General features: G+C 39.1%; 1 protein-coding gene across 1 annotated transcript in view; it reads left to right on the plus strand.

The window, feature by feature from the left end:
• The window catches only part of myom3 (myomesin 3), an 84,046-nt gene that overhangs the window by 14,182 nt on the left and 44,501 nt on the right, over positions 1-25,363 (plus strand). The window contains exons 4-13 of the mRNA XM_047360859.1: positions 2,698-2,851; positions 4,281-4,438; positions 5,166-5,258; positions 5,488-5,576; positions 9,876-9,920; positions 13,692-13,832; positions 13,928-14,089; positions 16,615-16,756; positions 22,233-22,432; positions 23,960-24,013. Coding sequence (XP_047216815.1) covers positions 2,698-2,851; positions 4,281-4,438; positions 5,166-5,258; positions 5,488-5,576; positions 9,876-9,920; positions 13,692-13,832; positions 13,928-14,089; positions 16,615-16,756; positions 22,233-22,432; positions 23,960-24,013 — 1,238 coding nt within the window. The remainder of the gene's footprint in view (positions 1-2,697; positions 2,852-4,280; positions 4,439-5,165; positions 5,259-5,487; positions 5,577-9,875; positions 9,921-13,691; positions 13,833-13,927; positions 14,090-16,614; positions 16,757-22,232; positions 22,433-23,959; positions 24,014-25,363) is intronic.

The raw sequence follows: 25,363 nt of genomic DNA on the forward strand, positions 1-25,363 counted from the left end.
ATGCACAGTACTTATCAATGCAAGATGTCTTTAGTGGTAAATGTGGCTCAATATAGAACATTTGTGTATCTGTTAACACCTGAATCTAAACACCTGTGGGTCTGAGTGCGAGCGCACCTGTGTATACAAGGTTTCTCCATAGAAATATGCAATGGGACTACTGCAACCCCCCCAGAGAGGAGCAGGGGAGAATCCCAGGGGAACCACCCAGCAGCCACAGTACAGAAGCCCCAGGGAGCTGCAGCGACAAGCCCACAGGCCCTGCCGGCAGCCGTCTACACCCGAGCAGATCCAGCCATGGACTCAGAGACCCGAGACCCTCGGACACATCACTCCCCAAGCAGAGGCCCGACAGACCCCAGGGGTCCAGGCTCCGGCAAGCAGCCACCAGGAGTGAGCCAGCACACACCAAAGCACCCAGTCCCAGATACCGAGAACCACAGGTACACCGGCGGGCAGAGACACTAACCACTGGCAGGTAGTGTGGCAAGGAGGGAATAGGCCCCACATTTGATGGGGGGCCTAAAGAGATCCAGGAGAGGACGCAGCCCACAAAAAAACAGGCACACTGTCACAATCACACATTCCCACCCTCATCCATACACATAAAAACACTCACACGCACGCACCCAACGTAAAGACAAACAATGGACATCATACACTGATTCACACTCCCCATACATACTCTATACTACCAGGTCCAGGTGCCGATACCCCATAGCTACAACCAGCCCCCGGACCCAGGAGGTGGTTCCCTTCCCTCCGTGGGTGGAGACAGGCAGACCGCCCCAGCACCTGAACCTGGCTAGTCGGGCTTGCCTACGCTCATGCATGAACCTGAGCAACCCCGGCCCTCCCGCACAGACCCCAGTCCCCAACGACCCCGGTCCTCATGTGGAGAGGGGGGCATGTACAAAAGAGGGATCTACATGGTCCACACCAGCCTGCCAACCAGAGTCGCCACAGAATAAAATAGTCCTAACCCCCCCAATGAATTACGATCCCAACCCCACCCCAAATAAACCCTGACATGAATTTCCCCACTGGGCCACCCCCAACAAGGACACGGATATCAAAACAAATGCTCCGAACCCAAATGCCATGAATTCCCCCCCACAGCACATGGCCACACCCCTGAAAAGCCAATGAAGCAACACCACACAGCGCAAGCTCCACACACAGCCCTGCTCCAAGCACCCTTGCTGCATCCTGCCCCAACCACATAGCACGCCCCAACAGCTAGGCAAGGGCCCCTGGTAACGCCATCCCAGCTGCGCTCACAGGCGCAACAGGGCAGATACCGTCGAGCACCGTGCTCACAAGGGAACCCCCGACCCCACACCAAGATGGGACAAACTCACCCGGCAAGAGGTCCCCGGCCACCACACAGACAGATCACGGCCACTGTAACAATATCCCAGGTAGAAACATTATCCAGCTCAGCTCTACCATCCCCGCTCAGCCAATCCAGATGCCAGTGACCCCACTTCCAAGAAGAGGGCACATTGTTTTTATACAAAACAAAAACGTTAAATAAGCTGGCTGTGAACACAGTATTGTAACCAAGTACAATAATGGAAAGTTGAGTGGAAGGAAAACATGCATTAGAAAAACATTCAAAAGTATAAGGGATAAGCACAGCCATGAGGATTGTAAAGCAAACTGATTAAATACTTTGGTCAAGATTTAGACATTGCCCACTGTGGCTGGAGTTAGTGCTTCACCACATACAGATATACCCAAAATATGGACTGCAACTGTTACATTACACGTGTTAAGCTAATCTTAAACAAGGAACGACATCAATGCCACGTTATCTGGGCTAAGGAGAAAAAGGACAAGGCTGTTGCTCAGTGGTCCCAAGTCCTCCTTTCGTATGAAATTTGCTCATTTTGCATTTCAGTTATTCAGATTTTGAATTGAATTACTGAAATAAATGAACTTCTCTATTCTGTTCTAATTTATTGAAATGTACCTGTGCATTATTTGTTGGCACAATAAGTGATAAACCAAAAAATGCCAAACATGATTTATCACCTTGATGCCTATTTGATTTTCTGTTGGTTGAATAGAAAATGTTTAACACCTTAAATCTAAAAAAAATCCCAGCTTCATAAAAGAGAAGTTAAGAGGGCCACACAGCCAATGACACAGAATCACTTTGAACTGTCCACATGTAAATGATTCCTGAAACATCAACGTGACAGATTTTTTTTGGTAGCAGCACATAATATATCAAATTCAAATAAATTAGAAGTGGCAGCTGGGTTTGATTTTCCTGTCCTGAAAGAATAGCTTCTAACTCGCTTTGAACATGAGAGCAAATCAAGCCCATTATGCAATACGACAGAGGGACAAAGCAACGATCCTCAACCCTGAGCTTTTTAAAGAGTCAAAAAAAACTAAAATTTTTTTGCACAAAATAAAAAAAAGAAAAATGAAAACAGAATTACATCTTTTTATTCACATGAAGGACCTTGGCTCCTTGCTGCTATTCCACAACATGCTATAATTGTTGTCTCTTATCTCACTTTGCCAAAATAAAATTAAAGACTGGGTAATACAACCATATGGGGGGTACTGTTGTTTTGCAATTATGTCAGCTATACTACTGCCACTGGTCACCTTATGTAACTAATAAACAATCGGTAATGATCTCAAAAAACTGTTTATAACTTTCTTAATCATTTCTTTCAGGGACATTCTGCAAGAAACGATGGCTGCTGATGAGGAGTATCACAGAGAGAAGTGGACTTGGTTTGGAAATGAGGCTGAGAGGGTTGAGATGGACGTTATCAGGAACCAGCATGTGTTGCGCAGTCATGTTGACAAAATGGCACTTCGCAGACAGGTAGGTAGATATATGCCTTAATGGGTAGATGTCTAGATTAAATACATATACACACACACTGCCTTACAGAAGTATTCACACCCCTTAAATCTTTCTATATTTTTAGTACAATATATTTTACAGGGATCTTGCATGAAAGACCAATACAATGCAGTGTTCAATTGTGAAGAAAAAACAACAACCACTTGTTATCAAGATTATTCCCCAGGAAAAGTCTGAAAACTGGACTTCTAACATGAATATGCTTTCATCTAAACAACCATTTGTAGATATAACTATGTTTAGGGTCGTTGTTCTGCTAAAAGCGTTAACCTCTGCCCCAGTGTCGAGTCTTTTACAGCCTCTAACAGGTTTTCTTCCAGAATTGCTCTGTATTCATCTTCCCCTCAAATATGACCATCTTCTCTGTCCCAACATGATGCTGCCACCAACATGTTTCATGGTGGGAATAGAGTGTTCAGAGTAAAGTGCAGTGATTTCTGCCATACATACCATTTTACAATGAAGGCCAGAAAGCTTGATACATGTCTCATCCCACCAAGGAACTTTCTTCCACATGTTTTAAGGCCATAAATTTTGTGTGCACTATTAATACTTCGGCTGGCTACAGATTCTCTCACCTAAGCTGTGCATCTCTACAGCTCACCCAGAGTTATTACTGACCTCATGTGTGCTTCTGACTAATGTGCCTCTTGTCAGGCTTGACAATTAAATGGATGCCCATTCTTAGTCAACAAGATGACCAAACCTTAGAGTATTATTTTATTACCTAACCCTACTTTAAACTTCTCCACAGCATTATCTTCATAGTTTGCTCACTAAAGTTCTCTAACAGACCTCTGAGGCCTCCACAAAACAGCTGTAATTAGACTGACATTGAATTACACACAGGAGAACCATTTGAAAAGGTAACTTGTTTCAAAGGATTTTATTTATTCAGAGATGAGGGGTGGATTAAAAATCCATGCAACAGTTGCTGTTATAGGCTGGATTTGTATTTATTTTTTCATTATTATTCTCCTTCCACTTCATAGAGGTGAACTACTTTGTACTGGCCCATCACATATTCATTCACATATACTCCCAGTAAAGTGCATTTAGGTTTGTGGTTATTACTTGACAAACTTGTCAAAGCATTTAAGAGGTATGAATACTTTTGCAATGAACAGAGCAAACTCAGAAGTTAGTCCTGTTTAAAAACTCTTTAGATATTAGCTTAATTGTCTGTTTATAGTGAATGAAAAAGCTTATCAAAAAAATAAATTCCAAAAACATTTGTCAAAAACAAATTTACATTTAGTTTCACTTAGCTCATTTTTTCTTTTCCAATTACCACAAAGTTTGTCCCTTTCTTTAGTTTCATTTTCCTTATCCTCTGCAGAATCCATTAGGTTCTTAAAATACTGTCTTTCAATCATCTGCATTTCAGGCAGAAAAGAAAAAGTCTACCCACATGAAGTACTTGGAGAAGCTGAGTCAGAAAGCTCCAGACTTTGCAGTCCCTCTGAGAGCTCACACAGTCTGGGAAGGGATGACAGTGATACTCTCCTGCAGTGTCCAGGGTTGTCCGCCCCCAAAGGTTGAGTGGTATGAATGAGCATGTGTCTCTCCTACAGGTCATTCCTATGGCTTGAGATGATCTATTGACAGGGGCCATCAAATCTATCATGGGTAGCCATTGGCAAAATGTAAATCAGAATCAGCTTTCATTCTGCTGTAAAAAGCTGATAAAATGTGGTTATTTTCACTTATGCAATATTAAAGAAGCCATAAAAAGAACTGTTGGCCATGTAACTATTAGAAACAAACATTCATTAAAAAACAGTTGCAGACAAACAATAGAACAAAACTAGATTAAAAGAATTTTAGTGTGTGGCAGAAAACACTTTCCTCCAGAGCAGTGAGGTCCCTGAGCTGAATACTGGGATGTGTATTAATATAAAATTACCTGTGCAAATTCAGGAAGTTGGCCAAACTGTTGACCCTGAGACCTAAGCTGCTGTGAGACTAGCTGATGAAAGGGCTGAGGATACTACGTATTCATGAACAATGAGATCAAAATATCCTGTGGCTCATGAGTTTGACCAACCCATATGGGACCTATCAAACCCAATGAGCTGCAAAGGTCTGCGCTCAACAAAACTCGGCACATGAGAGAATGAAAGATCAAAGGCTTCCCTTCTGCTGTGTACATTCGTCCAAACTTTCCCTTGATTTAGAAGGCTAGATACCAGTAATCAAGAGCTTGCAGCATCAAAATCCAGCTTTTGTTTTCAAAGGTCATTTCAACAAATCCTGTTTACTCATTCTTCAGGTACAAAGATGGTGAACCACTGATAATTTCTTCCCGACCATGGACTTACAGCCTCCAAGAAAACTTTGGGCTCAGTGTCCTGGAGATCAGAAGGTTAAGAGTTTTATTAGCACTGAAAATCTTTTACAGAAAGCTGAATGTGGGTGAATGGATGAAATAGAAATTGAATAAGTTAAGAAGTTGATCAATACATCACATTATCTTTCCCCTTCAGGTTGTGATTTCATTTATACGATCAATTTGATTCAGCTAGACAACTACACGTAAAATGCTTATTTTTTTATGTCAAAAATTTAAACAATATTCTTTACTCTCCAAAAAGATGCTCTCCTGAAGATGCTGGCGAGTATAAAGTGGTTGCCAGGAGTGCCCTGGGTGAAGCTACGACATTTGGAACCTTAGTGGTAAACTGTGAGTGATCTTATATTTCATACAAGTTTCACTTCGCTCCAAACCATTATGAAAACCTAGATGGAACCTGAGATAATGAAGAGTTCAATTTCAGACTTTATTCTGGCGATGAGACGCTGAAATACTGGTTTGGCAAATATCAAAACAAAGAAATACTCGAATGCTAAACACTATGAAAACTCAGACAAATTCAGTGCATATGTCGCTGCTCTTATAAAATCATCCAGTGGTGAGTATCAACTCTGCACGGCACAATATTACAATACTACAAACACCTACTGTATGCACCACTTAAGTCATTTATTGACAACACTGCCTCTTAGTGGCTGTGTAGTAGCTGTAAAATATTTATAAAGTGCAGCTCAATAAATTTGAATATGAGTCATTACACAGTGTGATATATTTCAAGTTTTTTTTATTTTTGTTAATATTAAATATTATGACTCAAAGCTAATGGAAACACCAAACTGAGTTTCTCAGATTTGTAATGGGGAAATGTTACTTTATGGCCATGTTATGGCCTACATAACTATGAGGAGGCCTGCTGATTTGAACTTTGTTGAGCAGGCAGTCATTTATACCCTCCATAAGGAGAACAATCCATAAAAGGTCATTGTTAAAGAAGCTGGCTGTTCACACACTGATATATTCATCAAAATAGTGGAAAGCTGAGTGGAAGGAAAAAGTGTGTCAGAAAAACTTCAAAAGATATAGATAACCACAGCCTTTAGGAGATTGTGAAGTAAAGCCCATTTAAGAGTGTGGGGGAAAATTCACAAGTCAAGAATCTCTGCTATAAGAGCCACCACACAGACCTTTTCAGAACATGAGTTACATAATACAGGTCCTTCTCAAAATATTAGCATATTGTGATAAAGTTCATTATTTTCCATAATGTCATGATGAAAATTTAACATTCATATATTTTAGGTTCATTGCACACTAACTGAAATATTTCAGGTCTTTTATTGTCTTAATACGGATGATTTTGGCATACAGCTCATGAAAACCCAAAATTCCTATCTCACAAAATTAGCATATCATTAAAAGGGTCTCTAAACGAGCTATAAACCTAATCATCTGAATCAACGAGTTAACTCTAAACACCTGCAAAAGATTCCTGAGGCCTTTAAAACTCCCAGCCTGGTTCATCACTCAAAACCCCAATCATGGGTAAGACTGCCGACCTGACTGCTGTCCAGAAGGCCACTATTGACACCCTCAAGCAAGAGGGTAAGACACAGAAATAAATTTCTGTACGAATAGGCTGTTCCCAGAGTGCTGTATCAAGGCACCTCAGTGGGAAGTCTGTGGGAAGGAAAAAGTGTGGCAGAAAACGGTGCACAACGAGAAGAGGTGACCGGACCCTGAGGAAGATTGTGGAGAAGGGCCGATTCCAGACCTTGGGGGACCTGTGGAAGCAGTGGACTGAGTCTGGAGTAGAAACATCCAGAGCCACCGTGCACAGGCGTGTGCAGGAAATGGGCTACAGGTGCCGCATTCCCCAGACCTGGGCTACAGAGAAGCAGCACTGGACTGTTGCTCAGTGGTCCAAAGTACTTTTTTCAGATGAAACCAAATTCTGCATGTCATTCGGAAATCAAGGTGCCAGAGTCTGGAGGAAGACTGGGGAGAAGGAAATGCCAAAATGCCAGAAGTCCAGTGTCAAGTACCCACAGACAGTGATGGTCTGGGGTGCCGTGTCAGCTGCTGGTGTTGGTCCACTGTGTTTTATCAAGGGCAGGGTCAATGCAGCTAGCTATCAGGAGATTTTGGAGCACTTCATGCTTCCATCTGCTGAAAAGCTTTAAGGAGATGAAGATTTCATTCAGTGCCAAAACCACTGGTAAATGGTTTACTGACCATGGTATCACTGTGCTCAATTGGCCTGCCAACTCTCCTGACCTGAACCCCATAGAGAATCTGTGGGATATTGTAAAGAGAACGTTGAGAGACTCAAGACCCAACACTCTGGATGAGCTAAAGGCCGCTATCGAAGCATCCTGGGCCGATTGCCTCCATGCTACGCCGCATTGAAGCAGTCATTTCTGCAAAGGATTCCCGACCAAGTACTGAGTGCATAACTGTACATGATTATTTGAAGGTTGACGTTTTTTGTATTAAAAAACACTTTTCTTTTATTGGTCGGATGAAATGTGCTAATTTTGTGAGATAGGACTTTTGGGTTTTCATGAGCTGTATGCCAAAATCATCTGTATTAAGACAATAAAAGACCTGAAATATTTCAGTTAGTGTGCAATGAATCTAAAATATATGAATGTTAAATTTTCATCATGACATTATGGAAAATAATGAACTTTATCACAATATGCTAATAATTTGAGAAGGACCTGTATGTGTAAAGCCATTCCTAAACCAAGGAAGACGACGAGTGATTACATATAATGTACAGCACAGCAGATACACTGATCAGTTGGCCACAATTTATATAGCCTATTACAATCCTTTGTGGTATATCTAAGTTGTAATTTTTAAATTGTGTGGCACACTGAAGTTTGGGTTTCCATTATTTGTAAGCCATAATATCAAACAAACACTTGAAACGTCTCATCATAGGTCTAATACATATCTGTTTCACTTCTTGTATTGGACAATTGAACTAAATAAACTGGCTCTGATTTTACATTTGTTGAGATGCAGCCAAATTATTTTGTCCATGAATTAACTATTGTTAAGCAGGATGTTAACACCAATTTTAGTCAGACTACTCCTAATCAAGCTCTTAGTCTGAGTACTTGCCACAAGTTATTCTGGGTGGGGGGTAAGGAGCTTAGTGATAGAATAAACAGAAGATGCATATAGCTCTTATCAGAAACATTTAAACATTTTAAAGAGACAAAGTGCTCCGAGTGTTTTAACCTCTGCTGCAAACAGAGAAAGTTAAAAGATAAACCTAACACTTCAGTGCAGCTCAGATTCAGTGCATAAGCCATTATCCAAAAGCATCAGGGTTCATACTTTATTTATTGTTAAATAACAGAAAACAGATTAGAACTTGAACAAAACGAAAAATCAAAACCAGCGCAAAACTATGAACATTTCAATGAGAATTTGAAACGCACAGAAGGCAAAGCAAGGATAAACCAGTAGATCCTTTCATTGATATACAGACACTTTCACTCAAAGCAACAACATAGACAAAACAAATCTCAACAAAATCAAGCAAACTTTTTACCAGTAATTAAAGAATTCACTCACCAGTGGTTGAAGCAGGGAGAGTTGCGTGATTCGCGCTCACAAAGTCCGCAAAGCAGCTGCTCGTAAGACTGTTAAGAGAATCGTAGTTTGGCAATGTTCATCCAAAGTAGTATTGCCCATTTTCCAGCGATTTTCCCGTTCAATTTAACTGTTCAAACATATTGAAGTTCCTGTGAATCTCTAGTTCTATTTGTCCTTCGACCATCATTAGTGAATTAGTTTCTCACCTTAAGTCTGATGGGCGATGTTTATATTACAACACGTTTTCCGCTCATGCAATTTATCTGTGTTTAGCTACAAAATATGTGAAATAAGTATGAAAAAAAGTATGAAAACAGGTCGTGTTGTTGCTGCCGTTAAGGTCAGCTAACCACAGGTGAACATACTTTAACCATAATTAGGACCTGAGCCTGCTTCGTTTCATGTCCAGTTTTTTTGTGTCTGATAGATGCCAGTGACTTTGTTTCTTTTGTGATTTTCTTTAGATCGGGGCACACTTTGCTTTTTGAGATCTTTTCCCCTACTTTGTTCTGCTAGGCAGGTTCTATTGAAGTAACCTCTTAATTGGCCTTAGTGCCATTTAACTTAACTGTCCAAAACAACAAGGGGAACATTACATTTAAAACTTATGGTTTGGCTGGTCTTTTATCCATTAATAAATTAAATCTTCAATTCAGAACTGATTTTTGTACTTACACATTTTATCGTTGTCTAATTCATGGACATTGAGATCACATTTATTCAGTGATCTGAAGCATTTAAGTGTTGCAAAAAAGCAAAAACAAAAGAAATTGGTAAGGGGCAATTACTTTTTCACAGAATAGCGAATATGTAGATCTTCCAATCCCTCAAGGTGTGTTCTCTGTTTGTATATATTTTTTCCAGACCTGTTTTATGTCTTAAAATAACCTAAGTTGCAATAAATATTCAGTGTGGTTTATATAAATGTGGCACTGCCAAGTTTGATTTGTGTCCCTAGTGTGTTACTTTCACCTTCATTTTTAAAATGTTCTTTTGTCTCCATCTTTGAACCTCCCCTTTTTTCTCTAACGTGTCCCGCTCTGCTACTCCTCGATGCAGCGTGTCAAGGAGCCGTGGCTGGTTCAGAACACTGGCAAACCTCCGGTAAGTTTCAAACCAGGCCTTAATAAAAAAATGTCACCTTTCATTTTCTCTGCCACACTCTGAAGTTCCCCCTTTCCCTCCAGTGAAAGTGGCATGTCTGGGTGGCTTTGAAGACTGTGGCATGACACTCAGCAGTGCTGTGTGTGCCGTACATCCTCAAGGAAGATATGGGTGGACTGAAAGGGAGCAGTGCATCAGTGGTGTTTGTTTATCATGGGATTTATGTTTCTTCGTGGGTGTCTGTGGTTATAAGGGTGTTAATTAGATATGAGTCGGTTGCTGCTGGGATAAAATGGCTTGCTTATATCTGAGCAGAAATGACAGTCATTTATATTTCATCTCAGCAGCAGCAGCAGGAGATTTATCCCATTTTGCTCCAAGCTCTGGTACTCTTTGACCTATATAGGCTCAACCATGTGTGGGGATCTGCAATTATTGGCCAAAATGTGTGGTTCATTGATTCATAATGCTGTTTCTCCAATAATAACAAAGCAATGTTCAATTGTTTATATTGTTTTACAAGGACTTCTTGTGGGTGTTTGAAACATGACAACCAGAATAAAAGGCAGAAATACACCAGGATCAAAACCTTCAGGGTTGAGGCTGTTATTGGTATTTTGTGACTCTAACACAGAAGCTGAAGAGTTTAACCAAGTAGATTTATATTATACATCATTTTTTGCTTGTCCACTAAGGATATGAATCATCTGGACAAGTCTGGGCTTGTTAGGAAGAAATAAAAAAGATTTTCAATCACATTATGTTCATTCTCAGGGAAAACCTTACTGATTTCAACAAAATGGTGCAAAATTCTTATTTCACATGCTTTATAACATTTATGTACCCTTATAAAGGAGTGCTAATCGGACCTCTCGGCAGTCCACAATTTTCCCTGATTCATTTATTTAATACATGCTGTAATAAAGACTGCCCCAGGCTGTTGAATAGTTAAAGTACTGCGTCAAAAAAACTACATTAATTTGTTTCAGTGTATGACATGTCTTTGAAGTATTTAAAAAAAATTCAAGCAAATTATATTTTTACAGTTCAAGGCAAACGTTTTAAACCACCCATAAATTCTTCATATTTTCCCTCCAGTGAGTCAGACCTTCTGGTAATCTATTGAAGTGGTCTTTGTTATTGTCCTTCAAACCTTTTGAAGGTTTTTTCAGAGGACCTAGGAGATGCATCATCCTTCAGGTGTTGCATCTGCTGTATGCCAAGTTGTCAGGTAAAATCTGATTTTATTAAGCTGTGTTATCTTTTATATAATTTTTTAAGTTTCAACAAATGAAATGGGCAAAATGTACCTTAGTGACAGGGTGCTGAATAAAAAAGTGCACAGTGTTAAGAGGATATAAATGTTCCGAAATTGATCAGGTGCCAGAGTGAACATGAAGAAAAACAAAAGTCAGAATGGAAAGTTATTAAAACTGTCATCAGGTCTGAAGAAATACTGATTAAGTTCATTTTGAAAGGTAAGAATAGGCTCTAGCTCTTATGTAACAAAATATTAAATAATGACTCAGGATTTTTGAACAATGAGGTGCATTTTTATAGCACGCTTTGAAGAGTCAGTAAGACATTTAGATTGATTATTTTTGCAATTTTTACTTTTATAATTTTTTTTAATACATTTTTATTTTACTGTAGAGCACACAAACTCTGGCTGGCACAAACATCAATACATGTTTAACTTGTTCCAATTTACAATCGTAACATGTATTTTATTAAGATTTTAATTGCAAGACCAACACAAAGTAGTGCACAAGTGAGAAGTGGAAGGAAAATGATTCACGACTTATGATATTTTAACAAAAACAAATATCTGAAAAGTTTGGTGTGTATATGTATTCAGGTCCCGAGTCAACACTTTGTAGAACCAACAGCTTCTACAATTACAGCTGCAAGGATTGTGAGTTATGTTTCTACCAGTCAGATTGGATAGAGTTTTTGTAAGCATCAGTTTTTAAGACTTGCCACAAATTCTTGATTGGGGTTGGGTCTGCACTTTTATGAGGCTATTTACCATATTAACATTCTTTAATCTAAACCATTGTAGCTCTGGCTGCATAGGGTTGTTGTTCTGCTCAATGTTGTATCTTCATCACAGTCTCCAGTTTCCATCTTCTCGTTAACTTTGAACAGCTTATCTGTTCTTGCTGTAGCAAGCGTCCCTACAGCATGATGCTACCAGTACCAAGCAACACATTTGGGCCATTGTGTTCAGGCTGAGGCACAAAAACATCTGTAATGTCCACATTATAGAGTCACAGAGTTCAATGTATTTGATTAGGATTTTATATAATAAACCAACACAAAATAGCGCATAATTGAGAAGTGGAAGAGAAATGATGCATGGTTTTCAAAATGTTTTACAAATAAAAATCTGAAAAGGTGTCCATTTGTATTTAACCTCTGTGAAGGCCAAAGAGGTTGCAAAACACTGCATATATATCTTATGTAGCCTTAACTGTCAGTAACAATTGCTGCGCACAGCCCATTATTGTGATTATAAACCTGCAAAGATTTATTCTGGTATGTACTGGATTTGCAAGCCTAAAAGCTAAAATGTAAATATGTCTGATAATGAGATCTCATTCCATATAGTATGCAGTTTCACCTAATTTAATATTACAAATGTTTGTTTTGTTTTTTTTATTTAGGGCATTATTATTTGTAGGCTGTTAGATTTTAGATGTTTATGTCCAAACATTTTGTTCTCAGGTAAAATGATCTTGAATATGAGACAACACTAAAAATACAGACAAATACATACCAAGATTATGCCATTTAATAGTTTACACCAGTGTGCTCCCAGAAGAACTCTACATTCCACATAATACATTTTCGAAAGTAAGAAATTAGATCACCATCATTTTGAATGAAGCTTTATCAGCTTGTAATAGCATCAGTTGGAGGCTTGGCATAAAAATTGCATGGAGTAATTTTTATCTAACCGACTCTTGATCATCTCATGAGAAGAAGAGGATTTTTTTCCAACACAAATCAGTCAATAAACAAAAGCACAACTGTGGCAAATGTATCTTTGTCATCCTAGCTTTGAGGGTTTGCTTCTAATCTTAATGTTGATAAACGTGGACTGCTTAGCAGAATAAGAGCATTATAAGAAAATTTTTGCTGTCTGTTTGTGACAGATTCACTCCAGACAACAAAATTTGATAAGTTTCTTGGAACACATGTTTATGCCAAGATTTTATAGATTTGATGCTTTGACATGCCAGAAAATGACTAACAAAAGGAAGTTCCCAGATAAAAACAAAAAACAAAAGTGCCACATCATCAGCTTTACTGCTGTTTTATGTAGTTTTCTCACTGGATGCTTCATGTAGAGGTCCTTTTATGTTTGTGGTCTTTTGTATGAAGGCTTTTTTTGCTATTATGGTTATAGCTCTCAGGCTTTTTTTGTTAGTTAAAACCCTCTGGTTTTCTTTCACATCTTTCCATTTCTAACCTTGAAGACGCTGAGTGTCTTCCCACCAGAATGCCAACAAAATTAGAATTTAATGTCATCGCACACATCAGTTTTGGTGGCAGAGCTCATTCAATGACACGATGTACCCTCATTTCTATCAGCAGGACGTCCTCCTGAAGTGGTTCAAATGAGATCAGAACAAGTTCAAAAGAGCATTCACTTAAAATTATAGCCTTTTGTTTGCCAATTACTAGTCCTTTTTTTTCTCCTTCCCCATCTCTCTTTTTTAATTTTCATAACGCTACTTGACTCTCTCCTGTTTCTGCCTCTTCTAGGCTTGCAGCAGCAACAAGACGCCCAGTTTGACATTTCCTTTCCCCCAACCTGGGTGAGGGAGGGCAGCAGCCTCTCCCTGCAGTGCACCTTCACATCAGCTCTGCTACCTTTCCAGCAGGATGTCAGCTGGTTCAGAGATGGTGAATTCAATGCAGATGGAGTCATTTGTGGCACATTTTTGACAATTTACAAACAAGCTGTAGTGCTAACACTTAACCATGCTGTCATCCTCCAGGTGTACAGCTACAGCAGTCCAGCAATGTGGACATTAAAATGTTTGACAACAAGGCCGCCATCACTATCATGACTGCAAACAAGGAGAATGAAGGTGTTTATTGTGCAAGACTGAGGACCAAGGATGGATTCAAGGAGCACATGACTTTTGTCTACCTTAAAGGTGAGAACTTAAATTAAGTAGGATGTATTCATCTTGAATATTGATTCATTTAGCCCTGGTCAAAAAAGTTTCTTAAGGATTCATAGTATCTTGGTTTTTTTTTACACCACAAACAAAAAACACATTTTTGGGGACTTTATGTGATAGACCATCATAATTTTGTTTTTATGGTTGTTGTTTTTACTACAAAAATTTTTTAAAGTGAGGGATGCATTTTAACTTAGCCCCATTTACTCTGCTATACCTGCACAGAATCTGTCACAGGAGCCAAGAGGCCCATTGTAATTCTGTATGGGCTGCAGATATTTTATAGCTCCGGTGGACATGACAACCATTCATGCACCCTACAAATCAAGACTGCTAATAACGAATTTCACAATTAAAAACAAAACTACAAGAAGTCTCATTAGCAGTTTGCCACAAGCCAAGTAGGCGAAACAACCAACACATAGAACAAGGTGCTCTGCTCAGAAAACAAAAATGTATCTTCTCGGCTTTTGTGCAAAATTCTATGAATGGAAACTAACACTACACAATACCGTGAACAGCCATCCCCATGAAATATGGTGGTGGCAGCATCATGCTATGGGGATGCTTTTCTTCCGCAGGGACCCTGAACAACCCAGTCCAGGTTCTGCCATTATTCAATTTAAAATTGATGTTCATAGACACTTTCTATTCAAACTTACTGAGTTTGAGCTACATCTCAAACAATAATTGGGAAGAGATTGATTTTCTAGATGTGCAAAACTGGTACAGACATACCCAAATAGACTTGCAGCTGTAAGACGTTTTTCTCTTTACTCAGGGAGACTGCTTTCAAATGCACACCAATCTATTGCTGTTTTTATTCTCAAAAAGATTCAGAAAATGATGTTTCCCTTCCAGTTAACAAACATGCCTATACAATCCAAATAAAATACAGTGAAATTTTAGGTGGTATTGTAACAAATTATGCTAAAGTTCAAGGGGTATACATTCTTTGGCAAGACATTGTACGGTACTGAGCAAATGTCTAAAGTCATCCCTCATGTTGCTTCTAAAAATCCAGACTCTCTGGAACCACAAAATATCATCAAAATCAATTTAGAGATTAGAAAAAGGTTAGACTCCTTGTGAGCAATACATAAACAAATTAGGTTCAGCGTAAATGTTTCCACAGTAATATGTATACATTTGAGCTTGTCGGTATAATTTTGAACCTCTGTGGAACAGAAAAATCTAAAATCAATTCAAACTTGTTCATGCCAGTTTTATGGAGAATGTCTCTGCTATAATGAATCTACCAAGACAAAAGAATGGTTCGAATAAATAATTGATGATTACTCGCCATGACGAGGACACTATCAACTTTAGCTTTTTCTGTCTAATTGAACTAAGTTGTTCAGAGAATGACAGGGAGCTCATGGGAGCTATCTCAGGTCTCTCAACAACTTACAAACCAGATTTCTTTTGCAATGTCAAACTTGGTGTTTTTCAAACTGACGGGTGCTTTGGAGTCACCTTTAGAGCTTTGAGTGTAGAGTCATTATTTGCTGTCCCATCCTAGATAAACTGTTTGAGCAAACCCCCCCAAACACTATTCATAGTCACCAAAGTCTGGTTCTACTTTCATTTCCTGTCAGCAAACAGCAGTGATTCATACACTAAAATTGCACCATCAATCAAACTGTTCTGCAGCTTAAAGCTTGTTAACTTCGTTCTGTGAAACTTCATGGACCGCAGTTTTACCTCTGACACGCTCTCAGCAGAATGTATATAAACCACTTCAAAAACATTCAGCTTTGTGAGGATGCTTGGCATGTTTGTTTTCCATTGTAATGCAAGTGCTCACACCACATAGGCAGTTTGATATGCTTTGAATCTTTCATGAACTTTGAGTGTACAACTTACAACTCCAAAAACCCCCTACACATGCAGATACATTTTCTTACAAAGTTCATTTTATTATCTTGGCTCCGGTTTTGGTTGCGAACATTAAAGACTAGATTCTTTACCTAATTAGTAAGCCTGGGAACTTCCCTGCACGTGAGTTTCCTCCTTTAATTTAGCCGTCATATTTGCATTGCAAATGGGCATAACAGTGCAGTAAAAACAAATAATGGAGGAATCAGGAATAAAAAGAAATGCACCTGATGGTTACTTAATTCTGTTGTTTGAAAAACATTTTCTAGCATCAGAAACCGGTCTGAAAACACATCATTCTATTTCTTCAATCATTATGGAAAAGACAGGTTTTTCTGTTTGTTTTTGTTGCTTGTCTGTGTGTCATTAAATTGGGGTTTTTGTCGTTGTCGTATAAGTTACATCATGCATGTTGGATCTTGATTCTTTGGTTATTTTTACAGCTTATGTGAGAGAAAGCAGAGGTTTCCCCAATAAAGTTTTTAGAGTACTATAGTTTTCCTTTTTTTTCTCTAGTATTTATCTCATTCGCTTTCCCTCCAGGATAATAAAGTGCTGGGTGAATTTTCTTGTCCTCATTTTCAGCGCTCCTTTCCTGACTCCTTACTCTCCTCCCTTAGATGGGCCGGCTGCAGTGCTGGAAGGTCCTGCATCTCCTCTGGCAGTGGAGGTATCTGATGTCAACAAGGACTACGTCTTTTTGACCTGGCAGCCGCCCAGTGCTGATGGAGCATCACCTGTGGAGGGTTATTATGTAGAGAGGTGAGAATCAGTTTGACATGATCTGTACTTCAGATTTGTTCTGCACTTGAAATATTTATACATTTCTGATTAAAATTCAAGTTAAACCTTTGCAAAAGAGACCCACCAAAAAGTTAAACGCTTTACTCGATTTTTACTGTCCAGTAAGTTTCCAGACATTTGACTCAGTACTTAATTTTATCACCTTTGGCAGTAATAGTAGCCAAGTGTGGAAATGATTACACTGGGTTTCTTTTTCATTTTCTTATGAGTTTTTTTCCATTTCTCAGGTCAGAAACTTCTACCTACAGTGAGATTTGTCAAAATATCTACTTTACATTTTTAGACTTATTCAGGGATGCTTGACTCTTCTGTCGAATCCTGAGCTCATTTTTATGTTTGCAGTATATCGGGGACAGTGCCTTGAAGATATTCATACATCTTTCACATGTTTTTTTCACCTTACAACCATAATGTTTAGCGATAGATCAACACAATAAAGAGGATAATTATAGAATGGAGAAAATATAATTTTTTCAAATAAAAAATTTACAAGTATGGCATTTGAGTTCTGAGTCAATACTTGGTAGAATCAATTTTATTGTCATTACAGCTCCAGCTGTGTTGGTGTTGGATGCACATCTAGAAACTGATAGTTTTGTCCCTGTATTTTGAATTATTTTCTTTTACCTGTGATTGCTTCATTATTTTCTGCATCTGTTTTGCCACCTATTCCAACTAGTCTCACAACTCTTGTCACAGAAAAACAACTCCACAGGGGGTGTCATGTGCATTGGCAAATTCACAGCAGGCTGCTGTCTGTGTGTTTTCGGAGGAATGGCTTCTGTGTGACAAACATAAAGACCTATTTGGTAGAGAACTGAACTGATAGTTGTCCTCTGAGGTTCACTCATATGCATATAAATAATGCCTTTCAGTGACTGCTTTTGCTCCAGGACTATAGCCAACCTGGCTAGTGCTTGTCAGCCATGAAAATGCCAATAGACTTCCTATGTTTGAAGGCTATCTCTTAATATGGTAATTACTATAATGATTAAAAACTTAACATTTAGTTATTAAACTGTTTCTTGAACATTTATATTTATACTCTTATTTCATTCACATTGTATGTGAAAAACCAACACAAAGTAGTGCAAGGAGGAGGGAAAACAATTGACAGATGAAAATCTAGAAAGTGTGGTGTGTTTATGTATTCAGCTCCCTTTTCTTGAATGCCCCAAAATAAAATCCAGTACCACCCATTGGCTTTATACCTTATTAGTAATAGTCCATTTGTGCGTACAGCATAAATCAATATGTTCTGTGAAGACCTCTGAGGTTTGTTAGAAAACATTAGTGAACAAAGCATCATGAAGACAAAGGAGCACAGCAGATAGGTCAAAGAGAGAGTGGTGGGGAAAACAATCTGACAGATCACTGTTTAATCCATCATCTCAAAATGAATACAGAATGACAAAACATGGCAGTCCAACGAAACTGACAGAACGGGCAAGGCTCTACAAATCAAGCCTTTATGGAAGACTGGCAAGATTGCTGAGCTGTTAAAAGAAAGCCATATGAAGTTCCATTTGCAGTTTCCCACAAGAAATGTCTAGCGGACACAGCAAAGATGTGGAAGAAGGTGTTCTGGCCAGATACTTAAACTGTTGGAACATTTTTCTTCAGCAGGGACAGGGTAGCTGCAATGGGAATTAGGAGCTAAATACAGGACTGTTAGGGGCTGTGAAAGACTTGTGACTGAGGTGGTTCACCTTCCAGCCGGACAACAACCACACACATGCAGACAGAGCTGAAATTAAAAGCATTTTCTTGCTTTAAAAATGGTCCAGAGAAAGTTCTGGCCTAAACAGTAAAACTATTTAACATTTTCCTTCCACTTCAAAAATATACGCTAGGTGGGGTTGGTCCATCAAATGCAGTTCAAATGAAATACATTGAAGTGGGTGGTTCCAAATCGACAACATTTGGAAAAACTCAAGGCGTGAATATTTTAGCAAGGCACTGTGAATTAAGCTGGGCTGCACAGTGATTCGTACTGTTGTCTTGCAACAAGAAGATTCCAAGTTTGAATCCAACCGGGGAACCTTTCTAGTTGGAGTTTACATGTTCTCCATGTGCATGCATGGCTTCTCTTTGGGAACTCTGACTTCCTTCTACAGTCCTAAAACATGACTTTTTGGTTACTCATTTACGCTAAATTACCTTTAGGAGTGATTCAATGTTTTTATTAGTTTACATGTTGAACAATACCAACAAAGCCCATAGAGGGACAGCACTAATGAACCTTGTCTTTCCCAATGTGCTGATGGTGAGGTAATTGGATTGTATTTAAATACTGTAGGGTCCATTGGGCAATGTTCAAATAATATGGAGAGTCCTAATTATCAATGGTAAACAGGTTTTATGTTTAGAAACACAAATAAAATCAACTAAAACATTCAGTGAATCTAAATAGAAAACAATGTTTAAATTTGAAAGAGATGCTGCTGCTTGTTTTTATAGGAACACATCATGCCAGCCTTAACAATTAACAATCTGTTATTACACATTTCTTTTGAGATCTTTTGAGAATATTGCGATTTCAGTTCGCAGTTAAGTTTAGCTTTGGAATATAATTGCTGTAAAAGAATTAGAGGGTAATGTTTACACCACAGAACACCAGGTTGTAATCCCAAACAGACACACATCTCATCAATGTCCCAAATGCAATTGCAGATAGAAGTCTACATCTGCGAAATACAATTAAAACTTGTTACAGTTACTATGTTCACAAAGAGTGTATATGTAAGATATAATGTGTACTTAGCGTGGATCAATTATCAGGTATATTTTCATTACTTGAAATCGTGGCTTTTTATAGAGATGCACCAATCCAAACCAACACACAGGCCATGTCAGCTATACTGCTGCAATTCTTGTTATCCTGGGCAAGGCACTAAACCTCAAGTTGTAAACTGATCTGGCAATTGGTGCATGAATATGTGCAGTTTGTGAGTGCAATTAGCTGAATGCGGCTCAAGTGTAAAGTACTTTAAGTAGTCGATATGACTACAAATGTGCTATATAAGCCCATTTAATATTTACATAATTAACAATTAGGTAATAAACCACAGAATGACCCTTTCACAATTACATTAACATAACGCTGCAGAGCTCCTAAATCTGCATGGAGAGTGCTCAGATCAAGAGGGTGGATGCACAATGGATGCACAGAACATAACAGTAGTTTAAAAAAGGCTGGTGTCAACTCTTTCGCTTTGTCAGTTGGTAATTGTTGGTAGAATTAATTATTTTGTCCAGGTCCACAAAACACATGTGGACCAGTTGGGCAAACTCCCATGAACCCTCGAGTACCCTGCAAAAGGTGTAGAGCTGGTCCAGTGTTCCATGGCTAGGACAAAAATAACACTGCTCCTCCTGAAGCCGAGGTTCGACTATCGGCCAGACTCTCCACTCCAATACCCTGGCATAGGCCTTACCAGGGAGGATGAGGAGTGGAACACACCCTCCGTTCACCCTTCTTATGAAGGGGGAACACCACTGCGGTCTGGCAGTCCAGAGGCACTATCCCCGGCTGCCACGCAATGCTGAAGAGGCGTGTCAACCATATCAACCACCCCAAAGCCCTGCCACCGTGGAGCTTTTTAACTACCTTGGTGACTTCAGCCTGGGTGATGAAAGAGTCCAACCCTGACTCCCCAGCCTCTGCTTCCACCAGGGAATGCGTGATGGCAGGATTGAGGAGATCCTCGAAGTACTCCTTCCACCGCCCAATAATGTCCCCAGTTGAGGTCAGCAGCTCCCCACCCCCACTGTAAACAGTGTTGGCGAAGCACTGCTTCCCCCTCCTGAGGTGCCGGACGGTTTGCCAGAATCACTTCGAGGCCAACCGATAGTTCTTCTCCACGACCTCACTGAACTCCTCCCAGGCCAGAGTTCTTGACTCTGCCACAGCCTAAGCCGCGGCACGCTAGGCCTTACAGTAGCCATCAGCTGCCTCAGGAGTCCCACAAGCCAACCACAGCCGATAGGACTCCTTCTTCAGCTTGACAGCGTCCCTTAGTGCCGGTGTTCACCACCGGCAGTAAGGGACACCTTATGGGGTGAGGGAAGTCTGGGTGTCTGCTGCCCCCACGACCCAGTCCCAGGTGAAGCGGAAAACAAGGGGACAAGACAAGACATATAAACATTCATATTATAGTTAATCCTTTTCATCTCTAAAATATCTCAGAAGTAGGTAATGCTGCACAACAAGGTATTCACTCTGCAGCAGTGGAACACTGTCCTTGACTATGAGCTTCCATCACAGGCCTTGGCCAAATGTTTAAACTTTAAGCTATCTGCCAAATCTAAAACATTTATGTTTGTTGTTTATATACAATTTAAGAAATCACTGTATATATTCTATTGAAGTGTGAAACCTTTTTTTTGGCTTATCAGCTTGGACGTCCAGAGGGAAATTGGTCACAATATGACCTTTTTCATGAAAAGACCAATTAATTCACGTCAGGAGGCACTACTTTCTCTCTCACTCTCATTTAGGTGGGACACCAAAATTGGCACAATCCATTTAAAATTTGTTACAGTTATTTCATTCTGTAAAGTTCAAATATTTTTAGCAACACGTTAGACTGTACTTTTGTGATAAAATGTAAAATTAAAGCTTTTTGGGTCTGATTTTACCTTTTTCGAGGAGCAATGTCATCTCAGCTGGTTGAAGCTGCAGAAATGAGAGATTATATTTGTTTTGTTACCGTTACCAAGTAGTCTATTTGTGTTAAACAACTAGAAGATAATTGATTATGCTGATTATAGAAGCTTAGAGTGGTTGTAGTGCACCTCCTAATTTTATTACTTTCCTGTCTGAAGCATCAACATGCAGGTCTTATGCGGCATACACTTCTTGGCATTACATTGCCAATAGAGGTGACACTCTTAGCATACTAAGTTCACTACATGGCACCTCATTGGAAAAGCACACATAAAACAGTCCAGGAGAGGTTCAGGGTGCATTAATTTCCAGGGGATAGAGGTTGTACACTTTAACTGTCTGGAAAATGTTTCTTCTTAGATTTATGTGTGCAACATTTTTGTGTTTATTTCTAAATATGTTCTCCGGTCTTTGTAGAAGATAAAACTCCTTGATGTTTCGTGTTACAACTGGAAAGAGTGCGATGCATTCCAGTTCCTAAGCAACCTCCTTGTTACACTTTTCTGAATTGTTTTAGTGAAATTCAGAGGCATATAATATGCTCAGGTTCATTTCTAACACTTATAGACCTCGACGGGGTTTTGTTGTTGTGTAAGTTGAAATATTTTACAGTTTGTTTCCGTACAACTTGTTCAAATCACTTATTATATTATGTACAGTATTTATTTTTCTTTTTTTAAATCTCCAATTGAAATTTATTTTTTTCTTTTTCCCTGTACTTGCATAAATGTACTTGCAGCTCTGATGAATCTATTTCTTTTTTAGGTGTGACCTCAGTCAGGGAGAGTGGGTGTGCTGCAATGTGAACATTCAGAAAATGTGCTACTTCCCTGTGTACGGTCTGAAGGAAGGAGCTATGTATCAGTTCAGAGTTCGTTCCGTGAACAAAGCCGGGGCAGGACATCCCTCCAAAGCCACGGAGCCAGTCCTCACCGCAGACCCTCTTGAACACACCAGGACAATGGGTATCACCTATGGGCTGCACAATTTTAGGAAGATATGGCAATGCAATATTATTTCTAGATATTGCATTGACTAATTCAATTATGATAAATCCACAGTTTCCTCACTTCTTTGTTTTCACCAGCATTTTCCCTGAGCTTTCACTCAGACATTTATCAGTCATCAAGATAAATGGACGTGCCCAAATACATTATTGGAAGGCAGAATTTAATGTAAAAATGAAATATAATGATCTACCAAAAACTGCATTTGAGCCACAGTTTGCGATTGCGACCATTGATTGTGATCTTGCACACTTTGATATTGCCATTGCAACTGCAATTTGATAAATTGTGCAGCTCTAATAACACCATAAACAAAATCAATACTGACAAAAAGATGATGAGAATTTTAATGAGAAGCTAACAAACTAATTTTACCTGTGGTTGCTTCGCTTGATATACTTGAATGACTTTATAGTGCTGAAGAAAGGATGATATTAATCGAGATGTGCTAGTCATTTAACCCCTTTTCCTGGTTTGCCCTTGCAGTTTCAGTTGTTTTGCCTTCTTTGCTTACATAAAAGGAGATAAAATTGTTTATTTGCTAAATTTATCCAATTAAAGTGATCTACTATTGAGTTTTCTATTAGAATTGTGTTTACATCTCTTGTTAATATTGTAACATTTAGGCAAAAAAAAACAAAGGAAACCATAATTTCTCCCTTAGAGTATGTTTTTGGGCCTACTTTTCTGTATATTCAAATAAAACTTTTAAAGGCTTTTGTGCCTCTACATTATCAAGTCCTTCTAATTGCTTGAAGCCCACTATATGTTTAGAGTTGAAAGGAATTCAACCTGAGGCTGTAATTAACCATAAAACTTCCCACAATGTGGTCCTTCTCCTTTGTGTAGAAGCTTCTGTGTCTTATCTTTCTATGCCAATTTATTCAGGCTTTTACTTTGTCTCATTGACATCTGCAGTGTGCTGCAAAGATCATCAGCAATGCATTCACGACTCCCTCCTGCTGTTTATTCACCTCATCCGCCTCAGTTGCCCTGCTATACCTGCAAAGAAATGATCAGTGCCAGAGAAAACAGATGTAGGCGTGCAGATTTAGATCTTATCTCGCACAACCGCAGGGATTTTTCTGCAACAGCATCTTAATGACATCATTGTGAAGAATACTTTGTTTTTTAAAAGATGACTTATAAAGTAGTTTTTGGATTTGCTACGTTTTGGACTCCGGGGGGGGGGGGGGGGTGGGGGGGACTGGAAGGATGAATGAAATGTGTGTATGTGGGTGAGTGCAACGATGAGGACAGATGGGCTGTGGTCAGATGCTGTGGATCATTAAACACGGATGAAGGACAGACAGAAGGTTCTCTTGCCTCTGGTCTTCTTTCCATCTTTCCCTCTCGCTGTTGTTCACCTTTTTCGTATGTCTGATCCTCTAACATTTGCAAGGAAATGGTTCCATCATTGCCTCTGTGGAACAGCATTACCCCTATGTCCCCCCTCATTGTCTTTTCTGTCTTCTCTTCTCTCAGTGGTCAATGTGGATAGAGGAAGGACCATTACTATTACAAAGGATGAACTGGAAGGTGAGATTGGTGTGTGTTCATTTTAAGTAGATTGGAGCATTTCTAAAACAGCTTTTATGTTTCACTGGAACACACAGCACCGGGCCCTCATCTAGGTTGCCACAGGCTTTAATGCATCTCCATATTATGTTTAACAATGAACTGCAGTAATTGCATGGCTGCAACAATGGGCATTTGCTCCATTTGCACCTGTGAAAGGTGCAAAAAGTCTCCAGTGGTCTCCCAGTAAATGCACATAATGGCCCAAGCTGAAAATCTATGAAAGGGGGCATGATAACCTTGACAGTGTATCGCATGCACAGAGATGTTTAAAAAGGGTAGAAGAAGATGGGGCCACCAGAAAATAACTGTAGCCTGGATGCAATCATACTTTTAGATTCTGCTCTATGATGGAGCCTTAGAGTGGAATGCATTTACCCAGGAGGTAAAGCTTTTAATGTAATGACTAGAACATAATTGGGAGATTAAAGTTAATCAAAATCAGCTTAAAAAGCTCACATTTTTATTTTGGTTGTGTTTATTTCTCTTTTGCTGTTGCATATCTGCATTACATTCAGGTTTATTATTTTTCTGTGCACATCCCTAAATGGTAATAATGTGCCAATCTGAATTTTCTGACTGATTTTTACTTTTTACTATGATGTTAATCAATTAATTAATTTACTTATTCTCTTTCTTGATAATTCATTCATGTTATTTATTTAGTCATTAATCTGATTTATTATATTACCTATTTTGCATTTATTTATAACACATTTTCTCTGACATCGTATTTTTTAATATTTTCATGCTTACGCCTTTTCACCCTGTTTATGAATGTGCGCAGTTATTTGTATAAATAAAATGTGGAGCCGATTGATTTATTTTCTTTCTATACATTCATCTGCGTATCAGTGTATGCATACGTAATGTGTGTGATTGTGAGTGTGATTGGGTTAATGTGGCTCTATTGTAAAACACTTTGAGTGGTCAGTATGACTGGAGAAGCACTATATAAGTTCAGTCCATTTACCAAAACTTAATTGTTGAATTTTGAATTGACCAACTGGCAAATAACTCCTGAAGTGTCTATATCCATGTGCATGTTCACAGTACCCAAAATAAGAAAGGATGAGGTTACAAACTAAACTCAAAACCATTGCTGTAGAGCTTGTTATCTCAGAGTGCAGTTTTCGGTCTTGTGAACCCTTCAGCAGAAAGATAGCCACTCACTGTTGAACCGTTTTGTAGTTTTCTTGCTCAAGCATAACCAAAGAACAAACAGAAACCAGACCTAGTGTAAAAATAAAGCTCAATAAACCATCTAAGCTGCAGCTCCTGTGTGAAACTTTCATCCACTCTTTTAGACAC

Source organism: Girardinichthys multiradiatus, chromosome 3 (genome assembly GCF_021462225.1).
Source record: "Girardinichthys multiradiatus isolate DD_20200921_A chromosome 3, DD_fGirMul_XY1, whole genome shotgun sequence".
NCBI lineage: Eukaryota > Metazoa > Chordata > Actinopteri > Cyprinodontiformes > Goodeidae > Girardinichthys > Girardinichthys multiradiatus.